The sequence below is a fragment of the Bemisia tabaci genome, chromosome 4 (genome assembly GCF_918797505.1).
Source record: "Bemisia tabaci chromosome 4, PGI_BMITA_v3".
Classification (NCBI taxonomy): domain Eukaryota; kingdom Metazoa; phylum Arthropoda; class Insecta; order Hemiptera; family Aleyrodidae; genus Bemisia; species Bemisia tabaci.
In genome coordinates, this window is record NC_092796.1 from 55,676,642 (window position 1) to 55,692,131 (window position 15,490).

Here is a 15,490-nt window from a genome sequence, read left to right on the forward strand (position 1 = left end):
TTTCACTGAGGATAAGTGGCTTTAAAGCTGAACCCTCTTGACTACATTTTTAGCATTTGTTTCAAATGCGGTTTTAATACTAGACTTTCATTGTTACCTTTTTGAAAAACAAATTGTTAGAGATTTTTTATTGCTTTGGGCTTTCTCCTCATTTCTTTCCGAATGACACGGGGTCAAAATTTTTCAGTAAAAAAAGACAAGTTTCGATACATTTTCAGGGGCTCTTTACTTCCACTTTTATTGATATTGATACTCAAAGAGCAACAGCAAAGGATTGGTACAAAAATCAAAAAGAGTAGCATTAACAAGATTTCAAAAACAACAGTTCAAATAAATGTTCCGAAGTACAAAACATAGGATATACTTAAAAAAGCGAACAAATTGAGTGACAGATGATGTAGAAAGTATAGTATCAACTTAACAAGGGGAATGCAAGTTTTGATTTGTCCTCCTCTATACTCAGAAAACACACTTCTCTGTAATTAGACTTACGTAATACCTTGTAAGATGGGGCCTGCATCTAAAAAACTACCTTAAAACTAAATGCCCAGCCATTTCAAAGTAATTTGATATTTTCTTGAACTTCTGATTGAATCAAACCATCAGAACACCAATTTCCTTCAAGTTTCAACTTAGAAATTTAACAGGTAAAAAAAAACTGATATCCTGCTTGGTTTAATTTTTAATACTTCTAAATATTTTAATTTTTAAGGCCAGAGTAAGTGGGTGTAATCCGAATCCTTTACATCTTACAGTTCTTAATTGTCTCTCAGGTGGAAATATTACACTGATAAGTGAATTACAGAGATAAGTAATGAATATTCTAGCAGTTCACGGCTCCATCCATGAATTGTATAATGAAAAAATAAAAATCAAGATTTGAGTTACTCACTCTATTTGGTGAAAATTTGAGATGTTACTATCCCTTGAAATCCAAGGAGAAAATCATCCAGAGGATCTGGATAGTTTACCAACAAAATTTATTGCAAGAGAACTGGTTTTGAATTAGTGGTTTACAAAATCCAGTCATTGTTTCCATCATCATTGCCACGTAACGATGAAAAAAGATGATCTTTGACCTTAGGGCGTGGATCTTCTTTTATTTCTGAGGGAACAGCTCCTTCTTGGCCCAAAAGGTACTCAAATTCTAGAAAAAGAAATTTAGAACTAAATGTCATAACAATGCCAAGGAAACAAGTAAGAGCCGCAAAAGTCATACCAAAACTATAAGATAAGATATAAAATCAAGACACTTGAGGCAAGTAAATAATCAGCGATTGGAAATTTCTTGCATATTATATTTAACTGATGATAATGAATGATCAAATTTACTCAGATAAATTTTTTGGACGAAGATTTGTACAATACTTAAATGAATTTCAAGTGTTGAAACCGTTAAAACTACATGCAAATGTACACCTGATCTTGAGTAAAATGAGAAACTTAGGAATGTTAAAATGGGATTCTTGATAGTTATAAAACAAATAATGCAATATTGAGGGAATCACTCTTTTATACTTAAAAGACTCACCCTCATAGGACAAATTGTTCCTAAAACTTGCAGGCCCTACAAGCTGGCTCTTCATTTCACCTTCGAAGTAGATAAACACTGTTGGTAAGTTCTTATCAGGATAATTTGGAATACAGACAGTTGATATAGATTTTAAGAACTTGGTGGCCGGAAATTTAATGGCCAACTTTGAAAGATAGTCATTCAGTAAAGCACAAAGAGGGAGCCTGTTGAAAAGAAACAAAATATTAATACAGGAAAATAAGTAGAATGTGAACTAACCGCAAGACACAAACATAACTCCGGTGAAAATTGGTCTTAACGACACTGAAGCAACCGGTTGATTTCGGTAGTTATACCCTATAGTTGACTAAATAGTTATAATGGCAGAGAATGTTGCGTACTGTCATTGCTGTACTGCAATATTAAGATTCGTCTGCTCTTTTGCCAGCAGGAGGGCTTTTTTTGTTATCAAAAGATGAGACATTATTTACAGACAGTAATTTGTTAATTTTAAATAGGTTTTATTTTAAAAGTTGAACTTAGAAAAAGTTGTTGAGAGAATAGGCTCACCCTTGCTTATATAGATGCAAAACAACATGAATTCCTTCTCCTGCTTTATTGACTTCGTTTACATAATCTTGCGCACTTATTTCCAGCACATGACCAAATTTCGATCTTTCAGCAGCTTCCTTCATTTCTGCTATTCGCTTCCTTCGATATTCTTCTAATACTCTTTCGTCCTCTTCATCTTCTAGCTCATCAAGTTCATCTAAAGTCATATCTTCCTTTTCTTTCTGATCTGCAATTCACACCACAAAGTTACGATTATTTCACTGTCAGTTCTTAGGAATGCTCTGCATGTTTTCATTCAGAGCGCTTTCATGCAAGATTCCTCTGGGTGTGATATGATGGGAAACAGTTCATGTTTCAAGTGAGCTTGTATGCAGGAGTGCAAAACTTTCAAGGGTTCTCCCAAAATAAATTTAGGTTCCCTCATTCCAAGTTTTCGCAGAATTATGCCCGACATATAAAGTAACGTAGTCAACAATTTTGTTCCCACAAAACAGCGCACATGAATGTTTTGTTCTCCACCTTGCAAAAAAATAAACCCTCCACCTTCCTGCAGTATTCCCCTATTTCACGGTACCTTGTTACGGAAGTTTCTGCACCCCTACTTGAATAAAAAAGTTCTGGTGGAACCAAGTAAATATTTTAAAACACGGTTGGAAGAAAGAGCTTGATGCAAAAACGGCTTTTTTCGCCCCCCCTCTGGAAGTTCTTCAGACTTTGTCTATTGATTACTCATATTTGAGCGCTTCTTTTCCCAAATTTTCAGACCCCCAAAAAATTTTGGGGGGGAGCTAGGGGGGGTGGAAGTCAAAACCTGTGAACCTCGATATCTCTTGAAGAAAGAAAGATATCGAGGTCCGGTTTGGACGAAAAATCGTCTAAAATTGCATACTTTAAGATTCTAAAGGTCGAAATCCCGATATCACATTTTTAAGTTAACATTGTGCTTATATCCAGTTTTTAGGTCTAGAAAATTTCTTTTAAACGAAAAATTTACAAAGATCTCAATTTTTTATTTGAACCAAAACCAGTTTTTTAAATTGTTCGTCTTTTTCCGCATCCAACGAGTGGTCCATTAAGCTGGGGAACCAAACGGTTCCGGAGTTATGATCGATTGAAGTTTCCGCTCAACGCGCGCCGACCGATTTTCGCGCGCAAAAAAGTCGGATTTGACTGTTATTAGATCAGATTGAATGTTCAAACTGAGCAAAATGCTTTATTAGGGACTCTTGAGGGTAGCTGAGTTCAGAAATTACCGATACTTCCAAAAAATTCTACGTTTTTAAAATTACAGCTCCGCAGCGCTATTTAGAGGCCCACTGAGCGCCGACCGGCCGCTCAGTGGTCCTGTCCGAAGCTGTCAATTTTAAAAACGAGAATTTTTTGGAAGTATCGGTAATTTCTGAACTCAGCTACCCTCAAGAGTCCCTAATAAAGCATTTTGCTCAGTTTGAACATTCAATCTGATCTAATAACAGTCAAATCCGACTTTTTTGCGCGCGAAAATCGGTCGGCGCGCGTTGAGCGGAAACTTCAATCGATCATAACTCCGGAACCGTTTGGTTCCCCAGCTTAATGGACCACTCGTTGGATGCGGAAAAAGACGAACAATTTAAAAAACTGGTTTTGGTTCAAATAAAAAATTGAGATCTTTGTAAATTTTTCGTTTAAAAGAAATTTTCTAGACCTAAAAACTGGATATAAGCACATATGTTAACTTAAAAATGTGATATCGGGATTTCGACCTTTAGAATCTTAAAGTATGCAATTTTAGACGATTTTTCGTCCAAACCGGACCTCGATATCTTTCTTTCTTCAAGAGATATCGAGGTTCACAGGTTTTGACTTCCACCCCCCCTAGCTCCCCCCCAAAATTTTTTGGGGGTCTGAAAATTTGGGAAAAGAAGCGCTCAAATATGAGTAATCAATAGACAAAGTCTGAAGAACTTCCAGAGGGGGGGCGAAAAAAGCCGTTTTTGCATCAAGCTCTTTGTCAAACATAATTTTTCCTGCAAAGATGCTTTGTTTTTTTACTTTACTAAAAAAAATATTTTCCGGTGCTCACATTTGAAAAGAGGAAAAAAAGAAATACTGAAAAAAGAGTCGCATGCATTTATAATGACGTGTCTGGACTAGGAAGCAGGCAAAAGGAAGCTTGTCTTCACTTCCCATGAAATTTCACATGTAAAATACTCTCACTATGTAACAGATCTCAAGTGACAGAAATATTCATCCAGCATGGAGAGAGCAATGACAGAGAGAGAGTACTGCATTCCACTATTTTGGAGTGATTTTGGATAGAAACAGAAAAAATTTGTTTAGTCACTGGATACACAAACCTTGATTCTGTAATTTTTGAACAGAACTTTCAACCATATTGACGATATCATCTTCTGAAATTTCTTTTTCTTTAGGCGGTAATATTCCCTTGCTTCTGAGAATGTCATTCCATTGCGTGTCTTCATTTGGGTCCTAAAAACATTGGAGTATAAAGTTATGAGGATAAAAGGATTTTATATTGTTCTATATTCATCCTTCAGCGAGACTCAGGTTGAAGAGGTCAGTGCTAGGCACATTCATCCATCAAAATTATGTCTCACACATCATTTTCAGTTCTAAAGCCCACTTCACACTATTTATCTATCAAACTTTTCATCCGACATGATTGAACAAAAAGTTGGAGGGAAAGTTGGCTCAAAAAATTTGAATAAATTACCACTGCAGTGTGATATCGTCATCAGCATGCAATTTGCAAAGATACACCTTCGGCTCATGTCGGTCAGAAGATTTCGTTCCAACTTATCGTTCAACTTTCCATCCGACTAACACTGAAAATTGAACAAAAAGTTAAATGTGACGTCACATTGAAGTTTCCGTTCAATTTTTCATCAAATTGTCGTTTCCTCTTGTTAGCATCACACTATCCAACTTTTCATTCGACAAGTTGTATCTAAGAGTTGGATGAAAAGTTTGATAGTGTGGCTTGGGCTTCACTTGAAGACTAAAATAAATGTAAGTGCGTAAATCGAAGTTGCACAAAGGTAGAGTTATTTTGCTCACTAGAACGCAGATTAACTTTTGAATATCTATTTGGAGTACTAATGTTACTGTAAGTGATCCTAACATGCAGTAAACAGAGCAGGAGACTAAAAATTAGATTTCGCAGTCTGCTTGTGGTTTGAGAAGTTATGTCTCCTGTCTTTACTTCACTACTTCCGATCCACTGTCCATTCTTTGAGCCCATTAAAACATTCCAGTCCTTCCTAATAAATACTGAGAGAGTCTCTTTGTATGATAGATAGAATGATATACGAGTCAATGGTGGCATGCATACTCAACACCAGTGGTTGGAGGAAAGAAGAGTAAATTTTCATCATTTAGAAAACAGACCTGCATTGTGCCTTGATGAAACACTTAGTGGAAAAAAATATGCAGATGAATCTTTGGTTTACACTTAAGTATTAACTATCAAAAGATAGAGAGTCACTAAAGCAAATTGACCTCATTTGAACATAATAAAAGTTTAATAAGTTCACTACACACAACTTGAGAAAGGGAGAGGTGCGTCAGACCATAAAAGGTAAACATGTGAATGATAGGTTATGTGTTGCTCTGGTTTTTTCACTCCAAACTGGCAACAGTGCCAAGAAAAATACACACATGCATATTTATCTTTGGAAACATAGTCTTTGACTTTATATTTACACTTTGCTGGTCCTTATCATCACTTTTTACTTTACTTACTTTTTATCAGACAGTCAGTCAAGTCAGCACCTTCATCTTCTCCTTCTTTCTGATTAAGCATGTGACAGTGGTTATCGTAGTGATTTCTAATTATTTTCAAAATTTTTCCTTCATTATCTAGTGCTCTAAACGTATTGAGATGATCCAAAAAGCAAGTATTTTAGATTATTCGCTCCAATGCACAGCATGTGAGCACAAGTTTTAAAGTTATCAAAGTTATCACCGAGTAACTTGTCTTCTACGGATTAAGCACTTTCTTCACTATGGTTGACAATATTGCAGTGTCTCTACCCCATCACATATTAGAACTACTGTTCTCCTACTTAGATTTAAATGATCTTAGAAGTTGTGCCCTTGTCTGTAAATCATGGGAAAATTTTTTGAGCGATGAAAACAGCGATGTGTGGAGACTGCAGTGTTTCCAAAAACTCTCTGAGGAAGTTTTAAAATCTGATTTGTTGTCCAGTCTATCTACGTACAAAGCTAAGCTGAGAGCCCACTACCATGCTTGGAACCCTGATGATTGCTCTCGTAATGTGTTCATCAAATCAAACAACTTCACTCTTCATCGAAATCCTGTGGCGCAAAGCACTGATGCTGTCAGAGGAAAAATCGGATTCGGACATGGCCGGCATTCATGGGAAGTATTCTGGGAAGGCCCTCTTGGCACCGTTGCTGTAATTGGTATCGCAACAGAAGAAGCAACTTTGCAATGTCAAGGATATGTTGCGCTGCTTGGATCTGACGATCAAAGTTGGGGATGGAATCTTGTGGACAATCATTTATTACACAATGGAGATACCCAGGGAAACTACCCTTTGTTAAATAATGCTCCTAAATACCAGGTAAATATTTTATTGAACTAAGAGTATGTTAGCCCCCCTAGGGGTTGTTTTAGTATACCCCTGTCGCACATGGATAGTAGTTGGATTAGATAGTTGATAATCAAACATACCTATATCTCTTCACCGTACCTGAGTATTTTCAGAAGATCTATACCTAGCCCTGTGAAGCTGTCATACTCAGGGGTGTAAAAAGCTTAGGTTCATCTCAAATAAGTTAATGCACTTTCAGACAGCAAAAGAAGATCCATTATCTCGACTCGTGCCTTTATTTTCAACGCGCAACGAACATGACATGATCTCTGTCACAGTCTAAAAATGAGTAAACTTATTCAGCAAGGGCTCTATTGGAAGCAAAAAATCAATCCAAATCTCAGCCTCAAAATTTCCATGATACTGAAAAGATTATTTCACTCTTCCACAATGTCTAGGGTACACATTGAACGGGAAACAAAGAGGTAATGTAAAAAGAATAGTCCTATGAAAAACCTTCCTCTTGAACTGCAGAATTTTTTGCATCCTGGTTTAAGTATCTTATAAAAAATTCTTACTTTTCCTAAGTAGCTTTCAGCCCAACTGAAGTTCTTGCATGGAGCGTCATCTTTGATCGTCATCTTGAGCGTCATCAATCATCTTTGATCAATTCTCTGTTTTACAGAGAAACTCCTAGCATTATTGCTTGAATTTTCCTTTGAACTTGTCATATCTTTTATGAAATATCCACCAGAAAGGAGTATAGAGAATGAAATCTGAAGTGAATTTTTCGTAAAATTGATTAATCCTGTAGTACCTTTTTTAAAAATAACTGAAAAACAGGGATTGTCACCTAACAAAAGTGCTTCCATTTTCTTTAACGTTTCAAGTAAACATACACACACTCTTACCTGGGATGTCCCTCCGTCAGCCCTGACAAACTACTCATTGATTTGTTTTTTTCTTCTTTTTTTTCAGGTTGGAGAAAGAATTAGAGTAATTTTGGACTGTGAGACAAACACCTTATCATTTGAAAAAAATCACGAATTTCTTGGAGTTGCTTTCAAAGGTCAGTATGTCCAGCTGTCAAAGTATATTTCTTAGTAGTTAAGTATTGACATCTAAAAATATTGAGTGTCAATGTTGCCTGCATATCGACGGTGAAACTACCAAACCACGTATCTCGTTTGCGGTGTTTAAAAATCTACGCTCATATTTTATTTTTTTGAAGTAGACCAAATCAATATCATTCCTTCAAATTTTCACAGAATTTTCTCTGCACAAAGAGGAAAAATCACAGAAATTTTCAAGACTGGTCGTTAAGTAGTTTTTCATTTAAAAAATAAAGTATGACAGGAAGTCTGCGACGTCGCAAACCGAGATACGTGGTTTGGTAGTTTCACCGTCGATATGTTGCCTCATATGCCTGCTCTGCCCTAGAAAAATGTACCAAAAATTGAGAAGACTAATTCCAAGACCAAAAATGCTACAATAAAACATGGATACTCTGCGTTGCCTAGGCTGGAAGACCTTGTGTTGGCTCAAAAAGCCCAGCTAGTCTTGGGCCTTGATGGTTGTGTAACCATTTCCTCCACCTAATCAAACATACAACTCCTTCGAATGATATGCCTACTAAGCCAACAAAATCCCACCAATCCCGAGATCTAAAAGTTTTACTCCACAAAACTTCAAAAATATATATGAACCTACGAGAGTCAATTATGGCTTTGTGCAGCTAACTCTAATAGCCCAAAATGAAGTCTTATGCCTCTTTACTTTATTTGTAAAATTGATCCTAAAAATTAGCTGTAAGTCAAAACAGATTAATATAGTCTGCAAAAGGGTGTATTAGAAGCGTATTTTCGTTGATGATCGGTCAAACCAAAATGGGTGGATCATATCAGTTTTGTGTTTTGTTTTGACGCGATCATACTTTTTCAGAATAACACTGGGACTCACCAGACGGATAGAAGGTGAAATTCTTGCAAACGTTGGAGCCAAAATATAATCCTACAAGAAGTAGGGTTCAGAAATGACCTGATGTAGATGATGGCATCCGACCAGCATCAATTCGGACAGTCGAACTTCAAATGTTTACCAACCCGAGTATGATCTCACTGCCATTATTGTGGCATTTTGGCTTGACTGATCATCAACGAATATATGCTTTAGGTGTACTCATTAAATTTGTTTCACTTATCATGAAAAGAATAGAAAAATGTGCGAGCCATTTTGAAGGGATTGACAATCGGTCCCATGAGGCTGACTGGGCAGTGCCAGAACTACTCTCCGTTGGTCCATTGGGACAGTCGTAGTGGTCAACAAGTTAAACATTATGAATAGAGACTTTTAATTAATTTTTCCCTGAAGCTTCCAGCACTTTCGATTTTTGCTGAGCCAAGCAAGCCAGTAGTTTGAATGAAATACGGATGTCATATTTTAAATGGAGTTATGCTTTGAGCTTTTCAAGTATCTTTATGCCTTGTGAATTTCTGCAAATTTTTGAACAAAAATTTCAAAGCTAGGGCTTATTATGAGCTTCTTGTGAGCCACAGTAGTTTTCCTGAAAAAAAACCTCAAAAATGTTCTTTAAATAACATTATTTCCCTGTCAAAGTTCTGGTGCATGCTGATTTCCAAATTAATACGCCATTTACTGTTTTCAGGTCTTCCGCCAAAGAAACTATATCCTTCAGTTTCAGCTGTTTATGGTAACACTGAGGTTTCAATGGTATACTTAGGACCACCATATGATGGCTGAGAGCATTGGCATCGAAGAAACAGTTGGATTTGTGTTTGACAGTAATTTACAGATAGTCCGTCGTGAATGGTTCCACTGAATTGCAACAAATTATTGGTAATTCTCTATCAACTCATCAAAACTCATAGGAATATAAGCATGGAAGATTTTAGATATTTTCATTTTCAATTGAGTCGCATCATGTGAAAACAGCTAATATCCATTTCTTCAGGTCTGAGTTTTGTTTCTTAATACTATTTTTCAAGAGTTAATGTAGTCAAAGATGGTATAAGGACTTGCTATAGGTTTGAAGTAACCCTATTACAAGTTTTCACATAATTTTTATGACTGAATCTAACGATCAACCTCCAAAAAACCCAAGACTCGAAAAATGGCCATTAGCCGTTTTTGCATGATGCGCTTCAATTAATTTGCATTTTTATTCATTAATTTCTAGGTTTCTGTTGGTAGAACTATTTACTAAGTTTGGTTTCTAGGTATCTAATATCAGCTTGTTTGAAACATCTCAAATCATATGGTTCAGCTGGTAATGCTCAGTTTGTCATTTCATATTAAAATATTTTTTGAGCAAATAAAGCTCAATGATCATTTTTTGCCATCGTGATCTTAAGATCAAGAAACTATTCAAGGCGACAGCAAGTGTTGCTTAACGTACATATGTTTTAAGTTTTCCGACAAGAATCATTGTAAAAAGAAAAAAAAAAAAACCATAAACAGAAAAAAAGGAAGTGTATGATACGATGTTGCCTAAAAATATTTTTAATTTTTTTCTGTATTTTAGTTTAAAAAGCTTGTAGGGAGACCTGGACCTCTTAAATTGGAATTTGAATTGTTTTTGATCTCCAATTTTTTATTTATTTTTTAGCTGCGATCTCCTTTTTTTATTTCAGGGTTATTTTTTTCTTTTGTTCCCAATGTGTAATGATTTTATCATTTACTTAAACTTACTCCACGCATTCTTATTGAGGAGTATGGAGGCAAAAGGCTGCTCTTTTCTGATTCTCATAAGTTACAAGAAAATCACTTTGCAGCTGGTTTTTTTTTTTTTTTTTTTTTTTTTTATTTTTATTTTTTTTTTATCCAAAACGTGGAGGAGCCTTTTAATAACTTTTCAAGAATAAATAAAATCTGGTTATTTCTGAGATTTTCAAATCATATCCATAAGCGGAGGAATTGTTTGCAAGAAAATTCAAAACACAGTTTTTACCCCCAGATTTTAGAGCTGTCCATCCAAAACTTATGAAGTGAGTTGTAGCATATCTCTGCATCACACTATCCGGCTCTAATTCCAACCAAAGTGTTTATCTGTGAATATCTGAATAATCGTATGCTACCTTTTATTCCGCTGTGTCCTATTTGTCAAGCTGGCATTCACATCTTAATCCTTCACAAATGATTACTTTCAAGCTGATTAATATTCGTCCACGTAAACTTTAATGTCACCATTCTTACAGTAAAGGTCCTAACTAAGAAATTAGAGGCCTGATTGCAGTGATTTCTGACTTCAGTGTTTCCTGATTGAAGTCAAAGAAGATTTCACAGCTTTCAAGAGTAAAATGTAATTAAAGACTATCCTTTCATCAATGGTTGATGCAAGAGTATTGTGGCTTGACATTCAACGTTCATCCCTATGACCATTTAGACTGATAGAGTTAGTGAATAAGTACATTTAGTCAACAATAACTAAAGATTTCTCCTACATCTATGACTGATTTTATTTACTAGGCATAAGTCTTCATTGACATTTGAAAGAAAAGTGATCATGTAAGCATAAGGAAAATTATTTTGCCTAGCAGTCAGTTCGGCAAGTTAATAGAATACTAGGCATCAAATGAATCAAATTCATTAATCCTCTCTTCAAACTTTTATGTCAAACCAATGTGCACAGCCAAAAATTCTAAAATCAACTCCACAGCAAGACATATCTAAACATTTAAAATCCACAAGCAAAAGATATGAGCGTGTTATAAGTTAAATGTAAAGTTAGGAGATTCAAGTGTTTGCAAGCACTATGCGTGACAGAAAAATCGATGAATGATGTGGCAAAAGTTTCATTTGATGTAAAAGTAAAGTGCACTGGTTAATAGTTTCACTGCAGTCGATCTCCAGAAGTTTTGGTGTCTGTTCCTTTTCTATACAGAACTTTTAAGATATTGTACTTTATGCAGATTTTACATTGTCATCGTCTTTACAGGCTCATTTTTGCTGTGAGTTTCCAACTTACTAGAATCCAAGCCAAGTAAGTTTATGCACTTTTAGACTGCGACAGAAGATTAGTGAAGATGTAGTATCAGTTAAGCACTGAAAGTGAGTGCAAGAATGCAGATGGCAGAGCTTCTGTTGCATTCTAAAAGTGCATAATCTTATTTGGAGTGGACTCTCACATTCTTTTGCTCAAGCATCAAGAAGTAATTTGTTTACCCATTTTCTTTTAGGTTTCACTGATCTCTTTTTAATCAATAATTTTGAGTCACATACATCTCTAGGTCCGTAAGTCTTTCCTATAATTTAGTATCCTAATATTTTCCTTCTTGCTGCTTTCTAGTCATTTTCATTTTTATAATTTTGCATAAGTCAGAAACAATAAGGGCTAATATTTACTTTTAATACTTACTTTTTATTTTTTTATTTCTCAAGCTCATTTTGAGCAACTTTGTTTTGATAAAATATTAATCATTTTCCACGAAGTTATTTATCATATTCCATGTTTTGGTCCTCTTTTTGCTTTTCCTGAGAGCTTTCAATGGGTAGAAAGTATTGAGACTAGAACGAGATGAGTACCTATCTGGTGCAATGACATGTGAGATGAAAAAGGAATAATAACATTTTATTGCACATTCTAATTACTTGTGCCAACTTTTTTGGAATTTTTGTGCCTCAGTGACAGCTCAATATTGAGGCATTGCAGTCTCATTGGACAGTGTTGTAAATTGAAAATGTAATTTGCAGAAGTGTTCAAGAATTGCAATTCGATGAAAAAAGAGAGTCAAATAATAAACCTTTAACCAGCATTCTTGGGAAAATAAAAAGATCCCCCCCCCCAAAAAAAAAAAAAAAAAAATTTACCCCTCTCCATTTTTTTTAGAGAATGGTAGTAACTATCAAGATGTGCCCTTAATAGTTTAAAAGTGCTCCTAGATACCTGTAAAATAAAATTCAAAAAAAAAAAAAAAAAAAAAAAAAAAAAAAAAAAAAAACCACGAAGCACCATGAATTAAAACTTGATTGCTCGACTAAATCTTAAGAAGAAAAATTTTACTCCCACTAATTTTCTCCTTCAGGGTTTTCAGCACTTTTTTTAAAAATTTTTTGGAGGGATGCCATGAGAAGAACTTTGAATAACTGCTTTAATTTTGGATATGGGCTGAAATGGCCCGCCTCGTAGACTATTTTTAAAGATTGAAAATAGCTACTGATGACACTTGTTGCTTCATGTTTCTTTCATAAGAAGTATCCAATGGCAAGAATTTGAGAAAATATATGTATGTCTTCAAAAGTGGGATGAAAAATTCGGGAGATTCTTTGAAAACGATTGAGAGGCTGGGTCATTTGATGAATAATACCAATTCTCATTCGGTTAAGGTTTGATTTTATTTTCAATGCAAAATTTACATTGCTAATCTTATTTTTTCCTCCAAAAAAGAAGAAAAAAATCATGAAAAGTCAGGAGTTGTAACATAACTTACAAAACTCTATCAATCAGTCCATTTTTTACCTACAGCACTCCATGAGGTCTTATTTTATGCGTATCAAGAGGACAAAATAATTATGTAAACCGCATCTTGATATATGTACTAATATTCGCCAAAAAAATGGAGAAGAGCGGTACTTTTTGAATAACATGTATGTATTCCTGTTTGTACAAAACTTTTTTGTTAAAAATGGGGCTAGTCATGATTATTATCCGTTTGGACGCAGATTGGTTTCTATATTTTTTGTTTTTGTTTTTCCTTTTTTTGTTTGATTTTAAACAAATGTTGAAAAAATAGCACTCCAGTTTTTATATCTTATTTCTATAATTAATGTGAATCTCAGTGATCTAGGGATGAGAACTGATTATCTAAAGCTGTGAAACAGCTACGTCTTTGAAGAACAGTTATTATCGCAATCCAGGATTTTATATAAAACACGGAACTATAACATTAAGAGACGTACATACTGAAGAATATGATGTCAAACTTGAAAGATTTTTAGAAAATTAATATCGTAAACTAGGAAAACGGACATTACTCTTTGATGAAGTGAGTAAGTGAGAGATGGCGACATGATATCTATCTTTCTCATCTATTGTGTCAACAAATCAAGCCATTCCCTTAATTTTCAATTTAAATTTTCATCAAATCGGTATTTATGCTGCCACATGTCATGGTTTGGTGTTTTACACAAATTCCTGGACTGTGATAATTACTTTTTCTCATAGACACCTGGTGTACTGCAGTGTAACGTAGTGGCGGTTTTCATTCCTAGATCACCTAAATTTATTTCAATTCCTTGGCTCTTTGCCAATCGCTCACATTAATTTCATAATTTTACAAATAATCCATCATTCAATCAAATTAAATTTAATATTGTCCAAGCTTTCAGTAAAAACTGAAATCTTATCTTGCTGTTTAGATACCTAATTTTAAGAAGCAGCCAATTTTGTTTTTCCTTCCTTTTGTTTTTTCCAGTTTTTCACTTTTGAGTTTTCATAAGGTCACTGGGAGTGAACTTTAATTTGTACTTTTGGATTTCACATTTTTATATAAGCACACCCAAAATCTGATGAAAGAATGGAAAGTGATTTTTTGTAAGGTGTGAACGATCGTAGAAACATATTTCCAGTGAAAAATTTCCAGTTCTCAGATTAAAACTGCCAGATCTTTTTTTAAAAATTGCCTGTCTTGGTTTGATGTAAGCGCCGTGTGTTTTGCAAAATTAAACACGTGCGATTTGTACTTACGGCTGTCTAAAAAACCATGTTTATCTGAACTTTGACCTATCTATCTTGATTTGAAGATAACAATGATAAGCGACGTAGTATACTGTGCAATGATGTGCAATATTTTTCACTACTAAAAAAGAAATCTATTTCTTGGCGTCTAGGTCATCATACATGTCTTGTCTTCAGATATAGAGTAGTCGTTTATACCTCATCAGTTCAATACCTCTAATAGGTTACCCAAAATATGCTAAGTATAGTCAACAAGTCAATCAGGTATTTTTAGATTTTTTGGTTTTGATTTTATTCAATTGAAATTTTTTCTTAAATTTATAACTTTCTTATGTGTATGTGTATTTTGAGTGGATGGCCCATTTTCTTCGACGAAACGTTATGTGCTGTGTAATTGAATATAAGCATTCCTTAAGTCTTTTCCCACTTTAGATTTGAAGCAGTTGACCCCACTGTAGCGCATATTTTGTCATTTTTTGTATGATTGTTGCAAATATTCATAAATCCTTTTTCTTTTTTTGCCTCTAAAAAACTATTGTTCCGCAGTTAATGCTAATGCCAAATTGCTTTGAACCCTTGCTTCATATGGTTAGACTGCCTCGATGATCTGCATTTATTCCAAGTTTCAGACTTTTTGTTCGTTATTCTAGGTGTCCTCTCTTGAGCACTAAATTTATTCCGTAACATGAAGAGCGGGAATGTAGCCACTTGGCACTAGTGGTAAAAGTAGTAATTTTAATATTTTTGAGGTGTATCAAGTCGGAACACTCAATGAACCGCAAGCAGGGCAAGCTCTTTTTTCTTCTAACAATTGACTCAAAACTCTCAATTTGTGCTTTCCTCCCAAAAGAATGTAATTATTTTTAAAGTTCCAAGTTACAAATGTTATTTGTCAATTTTTCACTCCAAAATGATGATTTTTAACTCATGGTAATTATATTTTTTGACTTTATTGATCGAGTAATGTTTTATGAAGTCTTCAATTTTAAATAAAGATGGCCTACTCTATCTTTATTATGTCATTTTCCTTTCATTAAAACCTTACCAAGCTTCACATTGATGGCAACAGTGCAAAATCACGTATTTATATTGCAATGTCTCAAAATTTCCGCTCCTATTTTACTTGTTCAAAGATGAATATGCCAACTTCATGGC

The 15,490-nt window shown here is 34.7% G+C and overlaps 2 protein-coding genes across 3 annotated transcripts; one reads left to right on the forward strand and one right to left on the reverse strand.

Moving 5' to 3' along the window:
- Nucleotides 1–207: 207 nt before the first annotated feature.
- On the reverse strand, nucleotides 208–5,657 carry viaf (viral IAP-associated factor). Its single transcript, XM_019047090.2, has 5 exons — nucleotides 5,474–5,657; nucleotides 4,423–4,555; nucleotides 2,084–2,312; nucleotides 1,532–1,737; nucleotides 208–1,147 (listed from the first exon to the last, which is right to left on the reverse strand). The coding sequence occupies exons 1-5, from the start codon at nucleotides 5,477–5,479 to the stop codon at nucleotides 1,014–1,016; spliced, it is 708 nt and encodes a 235-aa protein (XP_018902635.2). The 5' UTR covers nucleotides 5,480–5,657; the 3' UTR covers nucleotides 208–1,013.
- Nucleotides 5,658–5,819: 162 nt separating this feature from the next.
- On the forward strand, nucleotides 5,820–15,349 carry Fsn (F-box synaptic protein). Of its 2 annotated transcripts, XR_002009115.2 has the most exons (4): nucleotides 5,820–6,672; nucleotides 7,621–7,711; nucleotides 9,308–9,498; nucleotides 11,838–15,349. XR_002009115.2 is itself a non-coding variant. In XM_019047088.2 (3 exons), exons 1-3 carry the CDS (start codon nucleotides 6,091–6,093, stop codon nucleotides 9,400–9,402), a joined length of 768 nt encoding a protein of 255 aa, XP_018902633.2. In that variant the 5' UTR covers nucleotides 5,820–6,090; the 3' UTR covers nucleotides 9,403–15,349. The 2 variants fall into 2 exon arrangements, 1 of the variants encoding a protein (XP_018902633.2); XM_019047088.2 differs by having other exon boundaries at nucleotides 9,308–15,349.
- The last annotated feature ends 141 nt before the right edge of the window (nucleotides 15,350–15,490 follow it).